The sequence below is a fragment of the Centrocercus urophasianus genome, unplaced genomic scaffold (genome assembly GCF_019232065.1).
Source record: "Centrocercus urophasianus isolate 14NV4802_14NV808 unplaced genomic scaffold, USGS_Curo_1.0 seq_19, whole genome shotgun sequence".
In the NCBI taxonomy this organism is placed as follows: Eukaryota; Metazoa; Chordata; class Aves; order Galliformes; family Phasianidae; genus Centrocercus; species Centrocercus urophasianus.
In genome coordinates, this window is record NW_024884744.1 from 1,759,019 (window position 1) to 1,777,956 (window position 18,938).

Sequence of the window (18,938 nt, forward strand, 5' to 3'; positions counted from 1 at the left end):
AATTTCACTTACAGCACACCAGCTTCTCCAAACAAACACACACATCATGCCAACTCTCCCCTCCCCTCTGAGGTAGTTTGATTTTGCACAAAAACACCCCTACAATAACACATGCTGCATAATTGGGCAAAGCAGGAATTTACACCAAAAACCACCGTGCCAAGCCCACGTAGCACAGTGCGCTGATGTACGGCACGTAACTGAGTGAGACGGTGGAGCAGAGCAACAGCAGCACAGCACTCATCTTCAGCGCCTTCTGAACACACAAAAAGACACGCTCAGTACAATACTGTTGCAAGATTTAATGTTTATTTCCCCAAGACAGCCTAGCCTGCACTCTACTTGGATAAATTTCACAAGCTAGTTTCCGCTGCTTCTAGTTTTAAACTTTAACCATGTTTCTGATGACAAGGAATGCTGCAAAAATACTCTAGTCCAACAAAGAGTTATGATCACAAAATAATCTTTATCCATTCTACAGTGTTTCAGAATTACCAGTTGATTTTAAAACACAAGGTAGATATAGATGCTAATGGTGGCTAATCTGGTATGTTTTATTATAGCAAACTGTTGTTCATGCAACACTTGTGCTCAAAGGGGAAGGCACAGCATTTCCTACAATGAGCCACCTTATAAAGAGTTCATTTTGTACAAATTTGTAACATCTCCTTGAATTTAGTGTGCAGAACCTCAAAACTGAGGCATTACTCCAATTATAAAAACACTTGCATCGCTTTTGTGCAAGTTTTAAAAATACAAAGTTCTCTCTAAAGTGGCTCAAAATAGATTGTTCATGGCTGCCTACATCTAAGATAAAAAGAGTCTAAAACAATTGGATTAGGCATATTAAAGGTGTTCAAACCATGACTTGATTTGTACATCTATTCACACCTCTTTTTCGGTCTTTATTCGGCAGTACATATGCACCAAATTCCATTTTTAGAAGTTTCCATATCATTTTCATAGAAAACAAAGTTTGAAAACAAGTAACATTGAAACACAGCACGGTATTCTACCACAACGGAAACATTTGGTTACAGGACTCAACAAAATCTAAAAATGAACTATGCTGTAGATTACCACATGCAAAGGTCTTCATGTTATCTTTGAAAATGAAAAGGATGAGATTTTATTACCACATTTTACTGCTTTCTACTATTATGGTAACTTGTGTACTGCAACACAGTCTATTTGAAGGGAAATGTATGATCTTTTTCATGCAAAAATCTACAAATTAGTTTTGATGATATGGAAAGCTTTTCATAACATCAAACATTCATCTGGTGCAAATGCACAGGGAAGCCTTCCTGAAACTCTGACTTTACAAACAACTAATAAGCCATACAGGAAAGAACTTAAAAATAACTGAAAGAAAAATAAGGAGGGGGAAAAAAAAAAAAAAGAAAAAAGAAACACAGGCTGCAGGAGTAAACCAGAGTCTGCTGCTAAACCGGTCTTGGTTTTGTGTCCAGTGTAAGTTAACACTTATGAACTCATTTTGATGATTTACTAGGTTTTATTATCAGCCCCCTGAAGGCGAATCAAGCTTGCATGCGTTCACATACAGCATCACAACCATACTCTCGTACACACGCCACTCCAGGACTAGGAGTCTGCTTCATGACTGAAGAGCCCCGTATTGGAAACAAGTCTGGCTCCCAGCATCGAGTCCAGACATTCATTCAATGCTGTCCATTCACACGGTGCTTCATAGCAAGGCCTGGGCTCATTCTCCTTGGACTTATATGGGCATCCTATTCTCTTATGCTTACAAGGCTTGATGATGGTAGTACTGCATTTCCCCCCAATTGCTCTAGTAAGTCATTGTTCCTTCTCAGGCACTGAAGATCTTTGACCTGTAGCCCTTTTTCTTTGAACAATCTAAATAAGCATTCAGTGTGAAGTTTTTCATTACATTTTGCCACTCATTCTCACTCGCACCCACTCGCCATCTTGACTTCATTTGGGCTTTTCTGTGATTCCAAATGAAATCTTCACATTTTCTTTCCCGATTTAATGCAGCAGCGGATCCCATGAGCCAAGATTGATGGATCAAACCTTTTTTTTTGTTTTTATTCAGTGCTGCATTGTACCTAACTTCCAAAATACCACTCTAAAACTGGAACCCTTCTGCTGGTACATTGGCAGATGAATTGAAACCAAATGTTCCGCCTTGTATTGCTTCTGGTACAAGGCTAGGATCTTCATCAATCTGCAAGAGAACAAGAATATAATAAGAAGGAACAGAAAGACAGGCTCACTGAAGTAACAAACTGTTACTCCACCTATCCCCTTCATTGCATTTTCTTGCAACCTTCTCCCCCAACCAGGGAGTGCTATTATGATGAAATAATTTAACCTGAAATGCTTCAGATTTAGCAGATACACTTCATGGCACCTGGTACTCTCATTTTTAAAAGTTTCCACTCTGCAGAATACTGGAAAGTATTCTGTTGGCCACATATCATGCTTATTTGACAGCTTATGAAGTGTCACTGGTCCTAGAAAGAGACCAGTAATACTTAAAGAGCAAGTTGAAATAGCAGTTTCAGCTTAAGTAGGTAGCACACAGGTTGCTAAATTGGCAACGTATTAAATTCCAAGTCTTGCTATATACACAGAATCTGAGCTCCTAAAAAGGACCTATTGCTTACATTTAAAAACAGACTGGCATACAAAAAAAAAAAAAAGGAACCTTAAATGTAGGTAACGTTTGCATGTTCAGTTCAACCATTTCTGCAATTAAGTGCTCCCCAGATCTGTCTAATCAAGTAGAAAACCTTCACTGCATGAAGCAGACTGACATTATATCTCCTTTATGCATAGGGAGCATCTTTCATAATTTGAAGTGCACAGAAATCTAATACCTTTGTTTGATTTACACTGCACGTTTAAACTGAAAGTGACATTCCTGATCAGCATGTTTTCACTTTCATTTGATGCACACATACCCACCTCTGAAATTATCAGAACATTCAAAACGTTTTTCTTATTAAGCAGAATCTTGAACTTAATACTCAAGTCAGCAAGTAGGTTAGCAGATGTGAAATAGCTGACAGCTAGAAGAACTACTAGTTCTTCTAACCCTAACCCTAGCCTAGTGTTTCATTCCCTACAGATAAGGCTTAAATCAGGTATCAGACCTTTAGGCACTTCATCATGAACAACAGAAGATATGCAGCAGGTTCATATAAGGGCTCATTCTTCACTGAATCTGAAGTTTACTATGAAGTTCTGGAGATCTAACAGACTCTGAAACCAAAGGGTTGGTTTCTAATAGAAGGGTTGGTGATAATAATAAACAAAACGTGCAGAACCTTAACAGTGCAGAAAGGTGTTAAGATAAACAAGCAACCCACTGAGCAGTGCTCTCCAGTAGCACGGTTGCAGAACATGACATATCCTGAATGGTGATGAGTCAGCCAAGCCTTCAGACTTCAAAACCCATTTAAATAGTTTCCTCTATGCTCCTTATCTCATTGAAGGTGACATGTAAGCAAAACCAAGCACAATACCCCTATGTTTATCACATTGTTGAAGAGCACATCAGAACTTAAGCAACTAGTCCATGCTATTGCCACTATGACTATTACAGTGCTATGATATTTTAGGTGCCAGTGGACATTCTATGCTTCTCTTAGACTACACACAAGGCAAGTTTTTCAGAATCCATAATCATAAGGCACAAGATCTATGCAAGTACACCAACCTTTCACATAATACAAGACCAACTTAAGGTCAGAGCAGCTCACGTGCAGTGACTATTTCTGCAATCTGTGTGACTGCATCACTCAGGAATACAGATCAGGACAATGCCTATTGCTTTAAACAGATGAAGAATTTCAAGAGCTGGAAAACTCTACTTATTGCCTACAATCAACTATTCAGAAAGGCTGTGACATCAAGTTAAAATTCTATAAGCCTTTTAGTGTGAATGCCCTGAAATAATTCTGCATATTTGGCTTACAAACGTGCAACAGTACCCTAAATGCACATCAGTCAATTGGATAGACTAAAAAATTCACATGGAAAACAACCCAACAAACGCCAGGCTTCGGAGCTGCTGCCTCCCTTCTGAATCACATTTATGAAAGAAAACAAATGATCACAAAGGCAGGTGTCAGAACTGTAACGCACTTACATCATCTGAAGAGAAGAACTGATCAATGATCTCATAAGCCAGTTTGTAGATGTCTTCATTTTCATGATTTTGTAGCTGTTCAATTTTCTCCAGGCCTACACAAAAGATGCAGTCAAATTAAAATACTAAGTTGAAGTAAAACTACCTCCCTCACTCTCCTTAAAGTCTCATCATACAAAATCATTAAAAACAAACCCAGATATAAAGTAAAACTCAATAAGAAGCTGTTAAACCCACCTGACGTGCTTAGGCATAAAAGCTTTAGAGACTGGACAAGATGTACTAGAGGCTTTGGAACACACACCACAAGACCAGGAAAGGTCATAGAGAAGGCCAGTTCCAAGAGTTATGGTGATCCTTCTCTTCCCACTTGGAGTGGTTAGGCCAGTCTTTGGAAATAAGGGCAGAGATGGGGGCACTGAGCAGTGCTTTGTACCCTCAGTTCACAGCTGCAGCCACAACCCATGACATTCCAAACCACATGCACGCTCTTGGTAGCACACGTGCCATTGCTTACTGATCTGCAGCTTGATTATATACACCAACCAGCTCCTGGATACAATTTTTTGGCAGACACAAGTGAAGCATGCATCTGTGTTTTTAATGTTCTGACCAGCAGAGCTTTAGGCATGAATGCCTCTTCTCCCTCCTGCCACTCTCACTGAATTAAGCTTTCTCCCTCTATCGAGTTTTTGTGTTTTAAAATTCACTCCATGCTCATGATATCTCAGTTTTCACTCGTGCTCAAGCTTAGTATCACTGTTCTTTCACCCTGGAAGATTTTCAGTCAACTTAAATAGCAACCAGCACACAGGAAGTCTGAAAGCCATTAAGAAAATAAAGCTGTATTTCTGCAACTTGTGTGCCCTTATTATTTTATTCCCCCTTAAAAAGAAAGAAAAACACCCAAACACACGTATGATTAAGGTAAGCAAGTTATCCACACATTTACAGGTAATCTGTCAAGTACACTGCATGACTAGAATAACTGATGCCTAATTGACTGCCATATGCCAATTCCTCCATGTTTTACTTGATCATGAACTTAAACAGACACAAAAAGATGATGTTTCTTAAAATAAATAAATAGATTTGCTTAAAACATCTGTGCCAACACAGGGCCCACAGCACACACACAGGGCAGGAGGCTCAACAAGCAATGTTTTTAAAACAGTCTAAAAAACAACTCAACTTCATACCTCCGCACTCCTCAATAAGATTGGCTATGGTTTCTGCTTCATCTTCAGCCATTTTTAATATATTACTTAGTCCATCCAGAACCACTTGCACAACTTGTGCATCTTTTACTGTTAGCAAATTGCAAAAGGGAGGAATTACGTTTTGTTGAATTAAGTATGCCACCTAAGGATAAAAAAGGAAAAGGCAGTGATCTCAACAGCGAGACAAAGCACCACAAGCACAAACAGCCAAATGTAAGGCAGTCAGAACACTCAAAGTTACCCATCAGGGCAAAAGCAGTCTGTAGAAGACACATCTCATTGGTTTTTTAGTTTATAGCATAGCAGAGTAAACATGAACTATGTTAAAAATATGTTTCGAAAGGAAGACTGCTGAAACAAATGGCAGATACTGTAAATTTCTCAGCAATACAAAAGGGTCTGAAGTTAATGTTCAAATGACACAATTTTATATTCTGAGTTAACAAGAAAGTCTTGTAACATAGCTAACATTTTTATCCAAAAAATGGTAAAAAGATACTAATGCTGAATGATCAAGATCCTTATCAGAGTGTTACTCATAGCTATGAGGCTATCCTAACAGAGGGGCCTCCACCCAACTCCCCACTGATATGGCCATTCCAAAACCAGAACCTAAGCTCACTCCTAAATCTCTTGAGGAAAAGGAAAAAAATGACTTAAGCAAAGAATAATCTGGATATTCATAATCCTGCCACAGGATTTATGTCTGCTCATCAGGTTTGACTCACTTGGTCTTTTCTTCCACTGATTGTTAAATTGCTTATTGCCCAAGCAGCTTCTTTCTGAGTACCAAAGTCGCCCTAAAATACAACAGCAAATAGAAATTACATCAGATAAGAACTGGAATTATTACATTATAGTCAAAGCTTTAATTTGCTACTCTTTATTCTGCATGGTAACATCACCTCTTCCACTAGAAACCTGCTGCATTGAAGCATTCGTTTCTGACATTCTTTATCAATAGTTGTCATGTTGCAGCAAGAGATAAGTGGAGAGTGTTTGTTTTGATAAACATGTGCTATGTGCACTGTGCATGGCACACAGCGTAACTGCCTGCCTCTGAAGTTAGCCAAGAAGTTTTCTTACTAAGTTTGAAAACCAGAAAGGTTTGCCCCTCACTCTTTTCTCAGTGACCTCACTGAGATCATGATTCTCATGGTGGGTTTGAACTATTTGTAAACAGATATTTATTACTTAGGGGAAAAAAGTATTTCTTTAGTTAAGACTCATTCCATTTTCATCTTGACTACAAGCAAGGTTGGTGTTTCTGGCTTCTACTGCCATAAAGCAGCACATCTGTATACAGCAAGTTGCCATTTCTGAAGCAGAGCTCAGAAATTCCCTCTACAACTACTTCATACATCCACTTAGTTTTTGTTGATACAGTTTTAATTGTTTAAAAAGATAGGACACCCCTATTCCATACCCTTAACCTTTGGCAAAGCATTGGGAACTACTTCACAGTCCTCCATCCGCACGTATTAATTTTACATACAGGCAAGAATTTCTGCCCCCACTCTTTAGAAAGACGACAGAAATTAACAAGACTAAAAGAACTGAGAACAGGGGGGATTTGCTTCTTTCTCCAGTACATTCAACATGCATTTTTGTACAGTTCTTCACAAAGTACTAACCAAAACAGTAACACATATCTTGCAACATATTAAAAGTGCCCAAAGTTAAGGTTTATCACCCCCTCTTCCCCATCCCCAAGTTTACAGTATGCTGTAAAACATGAAGCAAGAAACTCAGTGTCATTTTCCCCACTTAATGAAATTAACTGTTAAATCCTTCTTATTATCTCACCTTATCTAGAAGATGTATTATCATTGGAACAAGGTTTGCATCTATTACTGCCTGAACTTGCTGCTGATTTCCTGCAGTGATGTTAGATAGAAACCACACTGCTTCCTGCAAAATAAATGGTTTTGAGAAATTAATTCAAACAGTACTCTGTATTTTATTTCCATCAGCAAGATTTTACATTCACAGAATCCTAATCAAACAGTTTGGGCTGGAAGGCACCTTTAAGACCATCTAGATCCAAGCCTCCTGCTATAAGCAGGGACACTTCCCTCTAGGCAAGGTTGCTCACAGCCCCATCCAGCCTGGCCCTGAATGCTTCCAGGAAGCAGGCATTCACAACCTCAGTGTTCCACCTGTTCCAGTGCTTCACCACACTCACAGCAAAGAATTTCTTCCTAGTATCTAGCCTACAACTTCCCTCTTCCAGTTTAAAACCATTTCCCCTCATCCTGTCACCACCTGCCTTTACACAAAGTCCCTCCCCAGCTTTCCTGTAGCCCCTTTCAGGCACTGGAAGGCCACTATAAGGTTGTCCCAGAGCCTTCTCCTCCCCAGGCTGCAGAGCCCCAGCCCAATGTGTCCCCACAGAGGAGGTGCTCCAGCCCTCTGATCATCTTCGTGGCCCTCCTCTGGACCTGCTCCAACAGCTCAACTTATTTAGCATGATTTTCTGGACGATTCAATTTCCCGATTTCTATACTTAAACGTTCAACTGAGTCTCTTGGATCAGATCACAGGATCATTTTCATTAATGAACCTGTTAGAGATTTAAGATGCCTAGGCTTGTCTTGGTGAGCTTGTCTTGGGCTTTAATCATTGGCAATGTTGGAAAGTAGGACCCCAGAATTTAACAACATGCCTCAGATGCACTCCGGAATCAGCACTTCACTATCAGTGCCCCCATTTAAAGCCTTCTCTATACAAGCACGCATGCACACACACCCCTCCCCCATCCTCCCACCCCATTTGACTCTGTTCCTCACACACAATCCATTCAAAGAGACATCCAATTATCTCCATTTCATCACTTCCAAGAGAGTCAGTTTAATTAAAATGACATTTCACATATCAATAACCCTAACATTTATGTCACTCGCCAAAATTACAAGATAAAGCATTAATTTCATAGGAATCATAGGAATTCATTTAGATGAATCAGAAAACAACCATTCTTTGTCAGGAACAAGTTTTAGTTCCTTAAGAGATTTTTCTATGGTTGTTAAATTCAAGAGGGGGAAAAAAAAAGTCATCATCCATTTTGTTGTAAAGCTGGCATTTTGTAATTAGTCATTACTCAAATCTCTACCACGCTACATTATGTGGATTCCAAAACAGCTGAACCAAATATAAGGGCTGTATCAATCAAACACAAACTGTGCAATTACATACCTTATTAATTTTTTCTTTGGGATGTGTCAGAAGTGCTGGAAAATGTGAAAGGGCTTCACAATTCAGAACTACCTGTGTCTGTTCATCAGTACCAGTGACAATGTTTCCTACCGCTCTCAGCGCAGCAGTCTGAAACAAAACACTTTCAGTTCTTGCAAACAAAACATTTCCTTTAAGCAGAAAGAGCAAAGATTTTTCTAACTGAGCATATGCTACAGCTTCAAACAGTTAAAGAGGCAAACTATGTTATGTTAATGATGTACCATATAGGAAAAAGTACTCTTTAAAGTTCATCATGGACTGTAAAAAGAAATTAGCTGCTCTCTCTAGCATTGCATCTTGAGCAACACTTAAAAAAAAGTTAGCTGAACTCACTTGCACTTTCACTTCTTGATGACTGAGAAGAGGAACCAAATGAGGGACTATTCCGGAGTCTATCACCATCTGGATCTGTTCATTGCCAGCATCCGTTAGATATGAGAGAGCCCAGACTGTATCTACCAATATCTAACAAAAAAAACCACATTCATTTGTAGTTACCACAGAGGTATCATCATTAAAAACAAAGAACTGATGTAACACAGCAGGTTCTTGTCCATAACCTACTTCGTTTGATAAACTTAATGCTTTCCAGTCTATGGAAGTCTGAAATAGTTTATTTAAACATTGTAGTGAAGCACTGTTGCCATTAACTTTACCAACTCAGCTACAACTTCACTAAAGAACAATTCTTAACTCTGATTTCTGTTTAGGCAAAAAGCTGACCTATAATTTTAGGGAAGTCAGTCACTTATTTTACTACAAAACAACCCATGCTTGTATTTCACCTCTGATGCAATGTAATACCTGCTAACATGCTCACATTTTCTTCTTATTTACATAGATTTTTGTTATGGCTTCAAGCTTAAGTGGAAGTCATAAAAACCCAACATTTATGTGTTACCAGATGCTTACAGAAAATCAAGTCAAATTTGATTTTGTATCAGAATGAACTTCAAGATGAACTTCATGAATGGATAAAAGCTGATTCTCTTCGAGTACATTCAAGTAAAGACTTATAGAGAGAGAAATACAAGGCAAAAATCCTAACTGCTGCTTAAAATCAAATATGATAACAAGATTACCACAGGGTGATAGATTTATTCATTTTATAAAGAGCTACTTAAGTATGGGAAGCTTTATGCTTCAGCTAAAAAGCTGTACCAGAACACAAAACTATTTCAAAGCAGAATTACTTACATTTACATCTGTGTGGTGAATTAAAACACAGAGGGCTGGAAGGATCTAAAGAGAAAAAAAGAATCATTTCACTGTTATTTTTAAGGCATTCAGATACTCAGCTTTGCTTTAATTACAGTGAGCAGTTCAGTCACCTCCTGAATGGTTTCCATTGGCGGAGGAGGATCTTTGTGACGGCACAAGTTGACCATGACCCAAGTAACGTTTCTTAAGAAAGTTATGGGAATAGATGGGCTGATGAAGGACAGCAGTGGTTTCACTACTCCAAGGCTAATAACGTAATCTCTACACTGGGGTCCATCACCTGGTAAAAACATCAAGAGAGAAAGAAAGCAAAGGTCATCCCATTCAATTCAGAGAAAGGTAATGTCACAACTGGTCACCTTAATCTAAAAACACACTCCAAATTCCTACTGGTAATCTTCAAGGCTCTGTATGAGTGGACAAGACCAGTTTACGTGCGTCCTGTTGTTTGGAAAACAAGTCTGTACCACTGGTTCTGCATACATCCAACAAAAGCACAGCTAAATTTGATTCATCGTGGCTACTCAATAAATCACATTGGATCCAGTCAGACTTCAGCATTCATGCTTACGAGTCATTCTAACCTCCGGACATTTAAAATTCAAACAACTGAAAATGCATACAAAGTTTAAGGCACAGGCATGTGGCTCAACAGCCTGCTTTTCATGTCTTCCTTTCTCTCTTGAGCAAGGGAGTGATGTTTCTCACTTTCCAATCACCAGGGACTTCGCCTTACAGCCATGCTTTTCCAGATGTGCTGAGAGTGGCTTGGCCATCACACAAGCCAGCCCCTCCAGAACCCCAGGACACATGTCATCTGGTCCCACAGATACGTACACACGTGGCATCATGATGTGGTCTTGGAACTGCTCCACTCTTACACTAGGATAGATTTTGCTTCCTTAAACCCACTCTTCGATGTTCAGGGACATACAAGCATACAGTACATTTCAGGCAGTTACAAAATCAAGCTTTTTATTGGCTTGCTTCTTAAGACCTGGCATTTCTAAAATGTCAGATGGAAGAAGCCTCAGTATGTCAGAAATCACAACTTCAAGCACTGTAATGGATTGGATGCCATCTACAAGCACTGGCTAAAGCCTGCGCACAAAAAGTCAAATTAAAGACTGAATGATCACAACTTGTCTACTATTCAATATAAATTGTGAGCTCAGGCCATATTTCAAAACCCAATGCAAAACAGTTTTCATTTTAACAATCTACATGCCTATTGGACAATAACTCCTCTTTTCCTGTATCTGCAAAGAAATGCTTTGGGGTGTACACCCCAGATGCATGACAGAGAAAACAGGAAAGAGTTAAGAACAGAGTGACTGCTAACAAAGGCTGCTTACTGTCCTACAGCTGAACATCTCAGAGTTCTGATGTAAAATGCTACCTAGCTTATTCGTTCATTTTCAAAAGGAACTCAGCAATTTTTAGTGGCAGGAGTAACACAAACCTATGATATTGCCTAAAGCCCACACAGCTTGTTCACAAACATTTTGGTGAGGTGAATGCAGCAGTCTCAGAAAAAGTGGTACAGCATCTGAAAAACACAAACAAAACACCATGCAGTTGTTAAGGAATACATATCTGAAAAGACAAAATTACTTAACTCAAAGTTTCATAAGACTTTCTTCTCGTGGTTGAGTGTTGGTCAAAGCTTTACCAGCTTCCCAGCTGATACTGAAGTAAAACACTGTAACAATTCTTCCTTTATTACTTGCTCTTATTGAGCTTGCAACTCTTAAAATAACCTGACATTTAATTTGCTTTAAGTCTCAAAAAATTACCCAGGCTTGTCAGAACTCCAAGCTGAGTTACACTCATTATACACAGAAATCCAGCACTAACTTTTTTTTTTTAAAACAGAACTAATTGCAGAAGTACTAACCGTGCAGCCAACCTCATCCAGTCAAGTTAGCCAACTTAAATCAATAGATTATTGACCAGCAATGCAGTAACAGGGATGTGGAATAGATCTGCTGCAATCTTAAACACTGTCCTCCTACCACATCACTGCTAGTAGTGAAGTATGCACCAGTTCCTAACCAGAAATCCACCCAGCCACTTAACAGCCAAGATGGTGCTAAGAAATAGGAAATAGGTATATTTTTTAAATATAAAACAAATAACATACAAGCTGCAAGAAGCCTGTAACTGTTTAGCACTAAAAAATGAAAAAGAAACAATCTACTTCAATGGCTGAAGTGAAACAGTTACAGAAAACACAAAACATTGTATTTCATGGTTTAAACCACACTGCACATTTGAGAAGCCGCATACTTACTACACTGAATAAAGTACCAAGTAGCACTAAAAAAAGCCAATACATGATTGCAATGTTGGGGAAAACAAAATCAAGTAGAATTCTGTCTTTTCACTTCTGGAAACATTGTATACTTAATGGTATCAGCAGCACTGCAATATGATACTGTTTCTACCCGTTAAGGACAACAGCGTCTCACATACTGTAATTCCTGTGGATTTCTTCCTTGGATCTTAGGCAAAGTCAGTATGTTAGGCTCCTTCAGGGTCTCAGGAAGCTCTGCAGACACTTCTATTTAGCTTTTTCTTTATAAAAAAGAACTTAAGCCATATTTCAAATACAGAAGATAGACTGCTTTATAACTCAGATTCCAAGCACAAGACAAATTCCTTCCCAAACTTCAGGCTCCTCAAATCACAAAGGCTAGTGCTTTTTCTTCAGCTCAAGTTAGGAAAAGTTTCATGAGATGCATTCTCTAGACTTGGTTCACACTTTTCTTCTCTCTTTGCAATTACATGGGAAATTCCCCCATGGGAGACTTTTTTTTTTTTTAAATTATGTTTGAGAACTGAAAACCAGCAGATATCAACTCTGCTAAAATAGTGTGAGTTCCCAGAAGAGATTACTCACCATCAGGAAACCCAACTGAATTTAAAAATCTGAGAAAATGAAGAACAAAAGCAGATGTGCACTTCAACTGATGCTGCTTGCCAGAGAAGAAGTAGAACTTCTGGCAGGAGACTTCATGGACAGGTCCTTCAGCGACGGGCCTGTGATTGACAACTCAATTTCAACCTGGCTATCGCATGAAAGGACCAACCCTATCACACGTGGACTGGTGAACATGCTTGAGATACAGAGAAACAGGAGTGTGGATGCGATGCTCTTTACACTACCGTTTAAATCTTGTTTTTGTGGAAGCTATGGTGCATGCTTTATCAACCACCAAATAGTACTGGACTTACTAGATTGAACTACGGCCTGCGTTTGTTCAGAGGTTCCAGATGCAATGTTTGTCAAAGCCCACGCAGCTTCAAACTGTAAAGAAGGACTAGAGAAATAAAAAACATATTGTAACGTGAGTTTTCAGTCAGAACACACAGGCACATTAGCTAAACGCTAGGAACTCCCCCAGCAATACTTGGATTTGTAGAAATACTTACTTGTCATCTCTTTCAAGACAGTGCACTAAAATAGGTAATATTCCTGATTTTATTAGATCATCAATTGGTGGATTGCGATCACTGGAAAGCAGTTTTCTGTGTAAGAAAATAAGAAAATGCAAAAGTCAACAATCACAGAATGAGAAGTGAGGACTAGGAAGGGTCACTGACTGTCATTTAGTCCAACACCCTGCTCAAAGTGCAATTATGATCAGGTCAGTCATTAAGAATCTGCTTTTTTTTAAATCAATAAGTGACATACCCTCCTTACTTAAGCCAGAATACACAAGTCTGAATTCAACTGCGTGGCTGAATGAAAGAATGAAAACAGCACACGTGAGAGAAGTGTCTTCTTACCTTGCAGCTTGCACAGCACTTAACTGTATACCCTGGTTGTCACTTGAAGCATTCTAAAATAAGAGAAAATTCAGACTTTTCACATTTGTCAACACAATATAAATAATGTGAGGACAACAATTATCATCATTATTATTATTATTATTACCTGTACTATTGCTTCCAAAGAAGTGTTTTGCTAGGAAAAAAAGATACAAGAGCAGTTAGAAATTAGCCATCTCTGAAGGAAAAAAAAATACATGGTTTAGAGTTAATTCTTACCACTCTGAAGTCCCCATCTATATCAGAATCTTCACAGATATCTTCATGGGGAACATTTCTTCTCTTTAGAAGATGTTCGTCTCTTTTGTTCTTAAAAACACGTTAATAAGAAATTAGATTTAGGGGACGTGTGGGCTGTTAAGAAATGATTTTTTAAACCAGCATCTTAAGTGTGTCTTCACTGAGACTATTAAAAGTTCCAACACTCAGAAGTTAGTAACTGCTGCAGAGGGAAGCACACTTTGGAAATCACTTTTTATAAGTAAAAACGCCATCTAGTTTCAGCACTAGCAGTAACTGCACTTCTTCTAGAAGTTTCATATGTACATCCATCAATGCTGACACTGCAACTTAACTGTTAATATTTGTAACAACACCAGGCCATTCCCCTGAAGTTAGATTTTCTGAAGTAATTCAAGCTATAATTTGAGAGAGAAGTCAACTTATTTCCAAAAATTCTCAACAGCTGTATCTTCACACACATCCTTGCGTGTTAAACTGCTGCTCTGGAAAGAAAATAGCTCCATACCCACAGCAATGACAAAGGGGCCTCACAGGTATAAAAGAATCACAGAGTGGCCCGGGTTGAAAAGGAGCACAATGCTCATCAGTTCCAACCCCCTGCTGTGTGCAGGTCACCAACCAGCAGCCCAGGCTGCCCAGAGCCACATCCAGACTGGCCTTGAATGCCTGCAGGGATGGGGCATCCACAGCCTCCTTGGGCAACCTGTTCCAGTGCCTCACCACCTCTGGGTGAAAAACTTCCTCCTCATATCCAACCTAAACCTCCCCTGTCTCAGTTTAAAACCATTCCTCCTTGTCCTTGCCAAAAATGGTAAGCCTTTCAAAATCTTCAAAATTAAAAAACTTGCTGCAGGAACAAGAATCATTCTTCTAAGACTACAAATTAAACTTAATTTTTAAATGCGAGACTTCTAGTACTGGGAATGGTAACCAGAGCTTTCTTCTAAACCAAGATACCTCCACAGAATTAGTAAGGATTAACAGTTGAAGCATGGTGTTCCCTGTGGACTGCAGGACAAGCATTTTATCTACTTAAAAGTAACCAGCATCACCAAGTTCCATTCAGTAAAAAATTAATACTAGTTTATCTCACCTTTCTTAACTCAACAACAACTTCATTCCTTTGTCTTCTCATAGTCTGAAAAGAATCAAAACAGAAGTACATTATGATCTGGACCTGGGTTAAGTGATTAAGCTTTTGCCCAACTATTTTCAACTTCATGCACTTTGAACAGTACTTATACACACCAGATTTCATTTTCGCTATAGGAGCAGAAATCCAACAGGAGATGAAGTAACCAAAGTGAGGAACAAACAAGCACCTTGAAGAGCAATATCAGATGATGCTGTTTGTAAAACATAACAGTGCCACAGCAAGCTAACAGAGAGTAGACTGGGATTGCCTGATATTTACAACTCTTTCTCAATTCAAGATTACTTGTTGTTTTCCCCCCCCACTAAAAGAATACCCACATCACCAGAATACATGAGGCCAAAACCCTGAGCCAGCAGTTGCCACTTCTGTACTCAGCACTGACCTCCCTCCAGGCTTAGGCAAAGGGAACGTGAAAGCCATAAAGCCTCAACCATAACAGTTACCCTGCCTTGGGTAACACATTTATGAATAAGTTCAAATTAAGAGACCTAATAAGCAAAATTGAACTATCATGTGCAAAACCAAACTACAACTGAGAAAATAACGTTCAACAAAATCCACGTACAACCCTTCATCCAGAAAGGACAAACATTCTCCTTATCCTGTCCCATTCAGAGTATTCAGAAAAAGTGTAAATATACAAAAATTCAGTCACTTGTGAAAGGTATTAACAAAAAGAAAATCATCTACAGTGATTTTGTCCTGTGCTTCAAAATCTGAATGAGTAACAACAGAACTGCATTTTTACTGTGAACGAAACGTTTCCAGAGAAAGTCTGGAATCCCAGAGCACGAGGGACTGCTTTAACAGTGGATGTGGGGGAAAAAGCAGCCAGGGGAGCTTCTGACCAGCAACAAGGAACAGCTTGGAAGGATTAAAAACCCAACTTTTGGGTATGTAAGTATTTGTATTGAAAGAAATGGACATTAGATCCCAATCAAGCTTTCAGCTCTGGGCAAGGCATCGCACCTTCTCAAAGGAAGGAGTCAAAAGGAAAAGAGGAAAAGAAGCGAGTGGAAAAGAAAGTATGGCCTTGCACTGCTTTGCAGGCAGAAACTTTTGTTGCCAGAGGGCCAAAAATGCATTTTGTCAGGAGAGCAACAGGCAGAGGACAGCAGTGAGGAACACCTGCAGGCCAACAGCTTCCCACTAAATAAAAGGCAAAGCAAAGGAGCGTACCTAATGCAGCTGCAGCACATAGACCTGCCAGGTAAGAGTCACTACCAAGTACAAAGTGTCCCACACTCAAAGCACCAAAGCCAGCAGTCAGGAGATGTGCAGATTTTAGAGGATGTTAGCCCAACTGGCCAGTCAAAACCACAGTTAATAGAGGAGCTCAGTGCTGCTTACATGCATGGCCTCTTCAACTGTACACCTACAAAAAGTCACATCAACAACACAAGGTCAGCAGCTAGCACACCTGGATGCAGATAAGCTCCATTTCCCTACGATGGGCTTTGCACAGGTGGCCATGGGATGGCAGCCCCAGCAGCTCTGGGCCTCAATGCCTCTGGGTGAAGAGCTGCTGCTTAGCATCCAAACTAAACCTCTCCTGTTTGAGCTTTCCCCTTGTCCTAGAGGGAAAAACTGTTGCTAACCGAGGAGATCAGCTATATCATTTCAAAGAGTGAGTGGAAATCTGCATTGCTGGTAAACCAATCATAAAGGGAAATGAAACCATAAGGGTTTTTAAAAAGCCGGATCGTCACAACTAACAGCGCCATGACTCGGATGGCAGCACATCCTCATTCAGGAAAAGCACACATGTAACAGAAACAGGGAGAGAAGAGTAGAATTAAAACAGATACTCAGAGCAAAAAAGTCTTGGGCACAACTTCTACAAAGTTTCTTCACTTGGAAAAAATAAAAGTCACGCGTAACGATCAGCCTTCAAAACCCTGTGAACCCATCAACACTGCTGGAAAAGGAAAAGGATTCTCCCTCCAGAAAATAAAATCACCCAAAAACAAACCCAACAGAAAACTGCCATCTCCATGGCTTCAGTTTCTCTCTGAAAAGTTTCTCTCAGGTTCTGAAGAGCACCTGAAAGCCAAGGACTCACAGAAGCCTCTGCACAACAGACAAACCACCACTGAAGAGCAGTTGATCAAAGCAGGGCTCCCTCAAGTCACTTCCTATGCAAGCAGTGCTGGGTTGATGAAGAAGCTGCTGTTGGTTCACCTGTCACTGCTCTGCCTTCCAGGAAAGGAAAACACACAAGGATGAGATGAAGTCCATAAGTTTCACAGTACTATCATCAGTGCTGGAAATGGAACAGACTGCTCTGATAAACTCAGTAACAGCAACACTCAGATAAACTTGTTTGTCAGAAAACATCTCAAAGAGAAGAAATCAGGGTGCACTGCTTTCCTTGGCAGATGGCATCATACAGCTGCATTCTCCAGTGTCACCTTCGGCTCTGAAGAAGCTCTGATGTGATTGTTGAACTGCTCTGAAGCAGTCTCACCTTGCACTAACACAACCATTAGCAAGCAAGCTCAATTTACAAGTTTCTAGAAACCAATTTCTGAATGCTCCTTCCTTGGCAACTGCTCCACTGCATCTTCAGGACGAATTCATCTGGCTCTTTTCATTCACTGGATCCTGCTCTACATCAGAAATCAAGTCATCAAATCTATTTTCATCAACCTACCGCTGCTACCCCTTTTTTCAGTATATTTAGCTGCTAACATTTTTTATCATAAAGGCTATTTTCTGACCATTAATCACCACTGAGCCCTTCAGCTTATCAGTACAATCTCGTGTGAGCTGCAGGATGCTGATATGCTCGTGTTTTCCTCAGCAACACCCAATACAGAAGTGTTCTATGTCCACACTCAAGGACAGCTCAGACCCATCAGCCTAGCAGGCACTCACATCCAGAGCTAACATGCCTTCTTCCACTTCTTTCTCCAACCCATGCTTCTCAAGAACTCGACCCTACCACACACACAGCTGGAGTAGCATGCCTTCATGCTTTCCTGTTTGCACTTTAGGGGAGGACTGCCATCATGAAATACTTCATTTGAGCACTTACTTGCACCCCTACAACAACAGTGGCTAATAAGGCGGCTCCATACCCACAGCAGCCAGTACAGCCCTCACAGCAATGACAAAGAAGCCTCACAGGTATAAAAGAATCACAGAGTGGCCTGGGTTGAAAAGGAGCACAATGCTCATCCAGTTCCAACTCCCTGCTGCGTGCAGGTCGCCAACCAGCAGCCCAGGCTGCCCAGAGCCACATCCAGCCTGGCCCTGAATGCCTGCAGGGATGGGGCATCCACAGCCTCCTTGGGCAGCCTGTTCCAGTGCATCACAACCTCCTGTGTGAACAACTTCCTCCTAAAAAGGCATTGAACTACAAAAGGAAGGATGAAGTCTTTGGAGCTGTATGCAAGCTCACATCTGGATTTGGTAAAAATCCAGAACAGTGACTTAGGCCCTCCTTTATCCATTATTTCCCTCCTATACTAATTCTGATTCACCTGCAGACTGCAGCAGTAAAGGCTGCTCTCAAGATCACCCATAAAAATGCTGCAGAGTTTTAAAGCAGACCATCCCCAGAAAAAACACATCTCAGCTTTTTCCACTTTAGAAATATAATGGGAACTCTCCGTCCAAAGAAATACAAGTAATACAAATAATAAAATAAAAAGCAATGACGCCGCACACGCTGCCATTCTGGCTTTTTTCCTGGAGAAGCCGCGTACTCCAACTGAAACGCTTTATAAAAACAAGTCTCTCGCTATGACTTTTAAACAACAAAGCGTCCGAGCTTCCTCACAGAACTGCAAGTCAGCGTAACGGGACCTATTTTTAACCGGGGAGTGAGATTCCTGCGCTCCTTCAGTCACAAACCCCCCCTCGCATCCCGCTCTCTCTGAGG

The 18,938-nt window shown here is 40.1% G+C and overlaps 1 protein-coding gene and 1 non-coding gene across 2 annotated transcripts in view; both read right to left on the reverse strand.

Annotated features, from left to right (window-relative positions):
- Positions 1-287: 287 nt before the first annotated feature.
- The window catches only part of KPNA4 (karyopherin subunit alpha 4), a 19,177-nt gene continuing 526 nt past the window's right edge, over positions 288-18,938 (reverse strand). Inside the window, exons 2-17 of the mRNA XM_042820750.1 lie at positions 14,990-15,034; positions 13,873-13,962; positions 13,760-13,789; positions 13,612-13,664; positions 13,255-13,350; positions 13,057-13,142; positions 11,282-11,368; positions 9,930-10,099; positions 9,796-9,840; positions 8,932-9,063; positions 8,557-8,685; positions 7,168-7,272; positions 6,090-6,161; positions 5,341-5,503; positions 4,142-4,236; positions 288-2,212 (exon numbers count right to left, since the gene is read on the reverse strand). Coding sequence (XP_042676684.1) covers positions 2,114-2,212; positions 4,142-4,236; positions 5,341-5,503; positions 6,090-6,161; positions 7,168-7,272; positions 8,557-8,685; positions 8,932-9,063; positions 9,796-9,840; positions 9,930-10,099; positions 11,282-11,368; positions 13,057-13,142; positions 13,255-13,350; positions 13,612-13,664; positions 13,760-13,789; positions 13,873-13,962; positions 14,990-15,034 — 1,497 coding nt within the window. The 3' untranslated portion in view covers positions 288-2,113. The remainder of the gene's footprint in view (positions 2,213-4,141; positions 4,237-5,340; positions 5,504-6,089; positions 6,162-7,167; positions 7,273-8,556; positions 8,686-8,931; positions 9,064-9,795; positions 9,841-9,929; positions 10,100-11,281; positions 11,369-13,056; positions 13,143-13,254; positions 13,351-13,611; positions 13,665-13,759; positions 13,790-13,872; positions 13,963-14,989; positions 15,035-18,938) is intronic.
- On the reverse strand, positions 7,889-8,200 carry LOC122161632. The gene has a single exon (XR_006169236.1).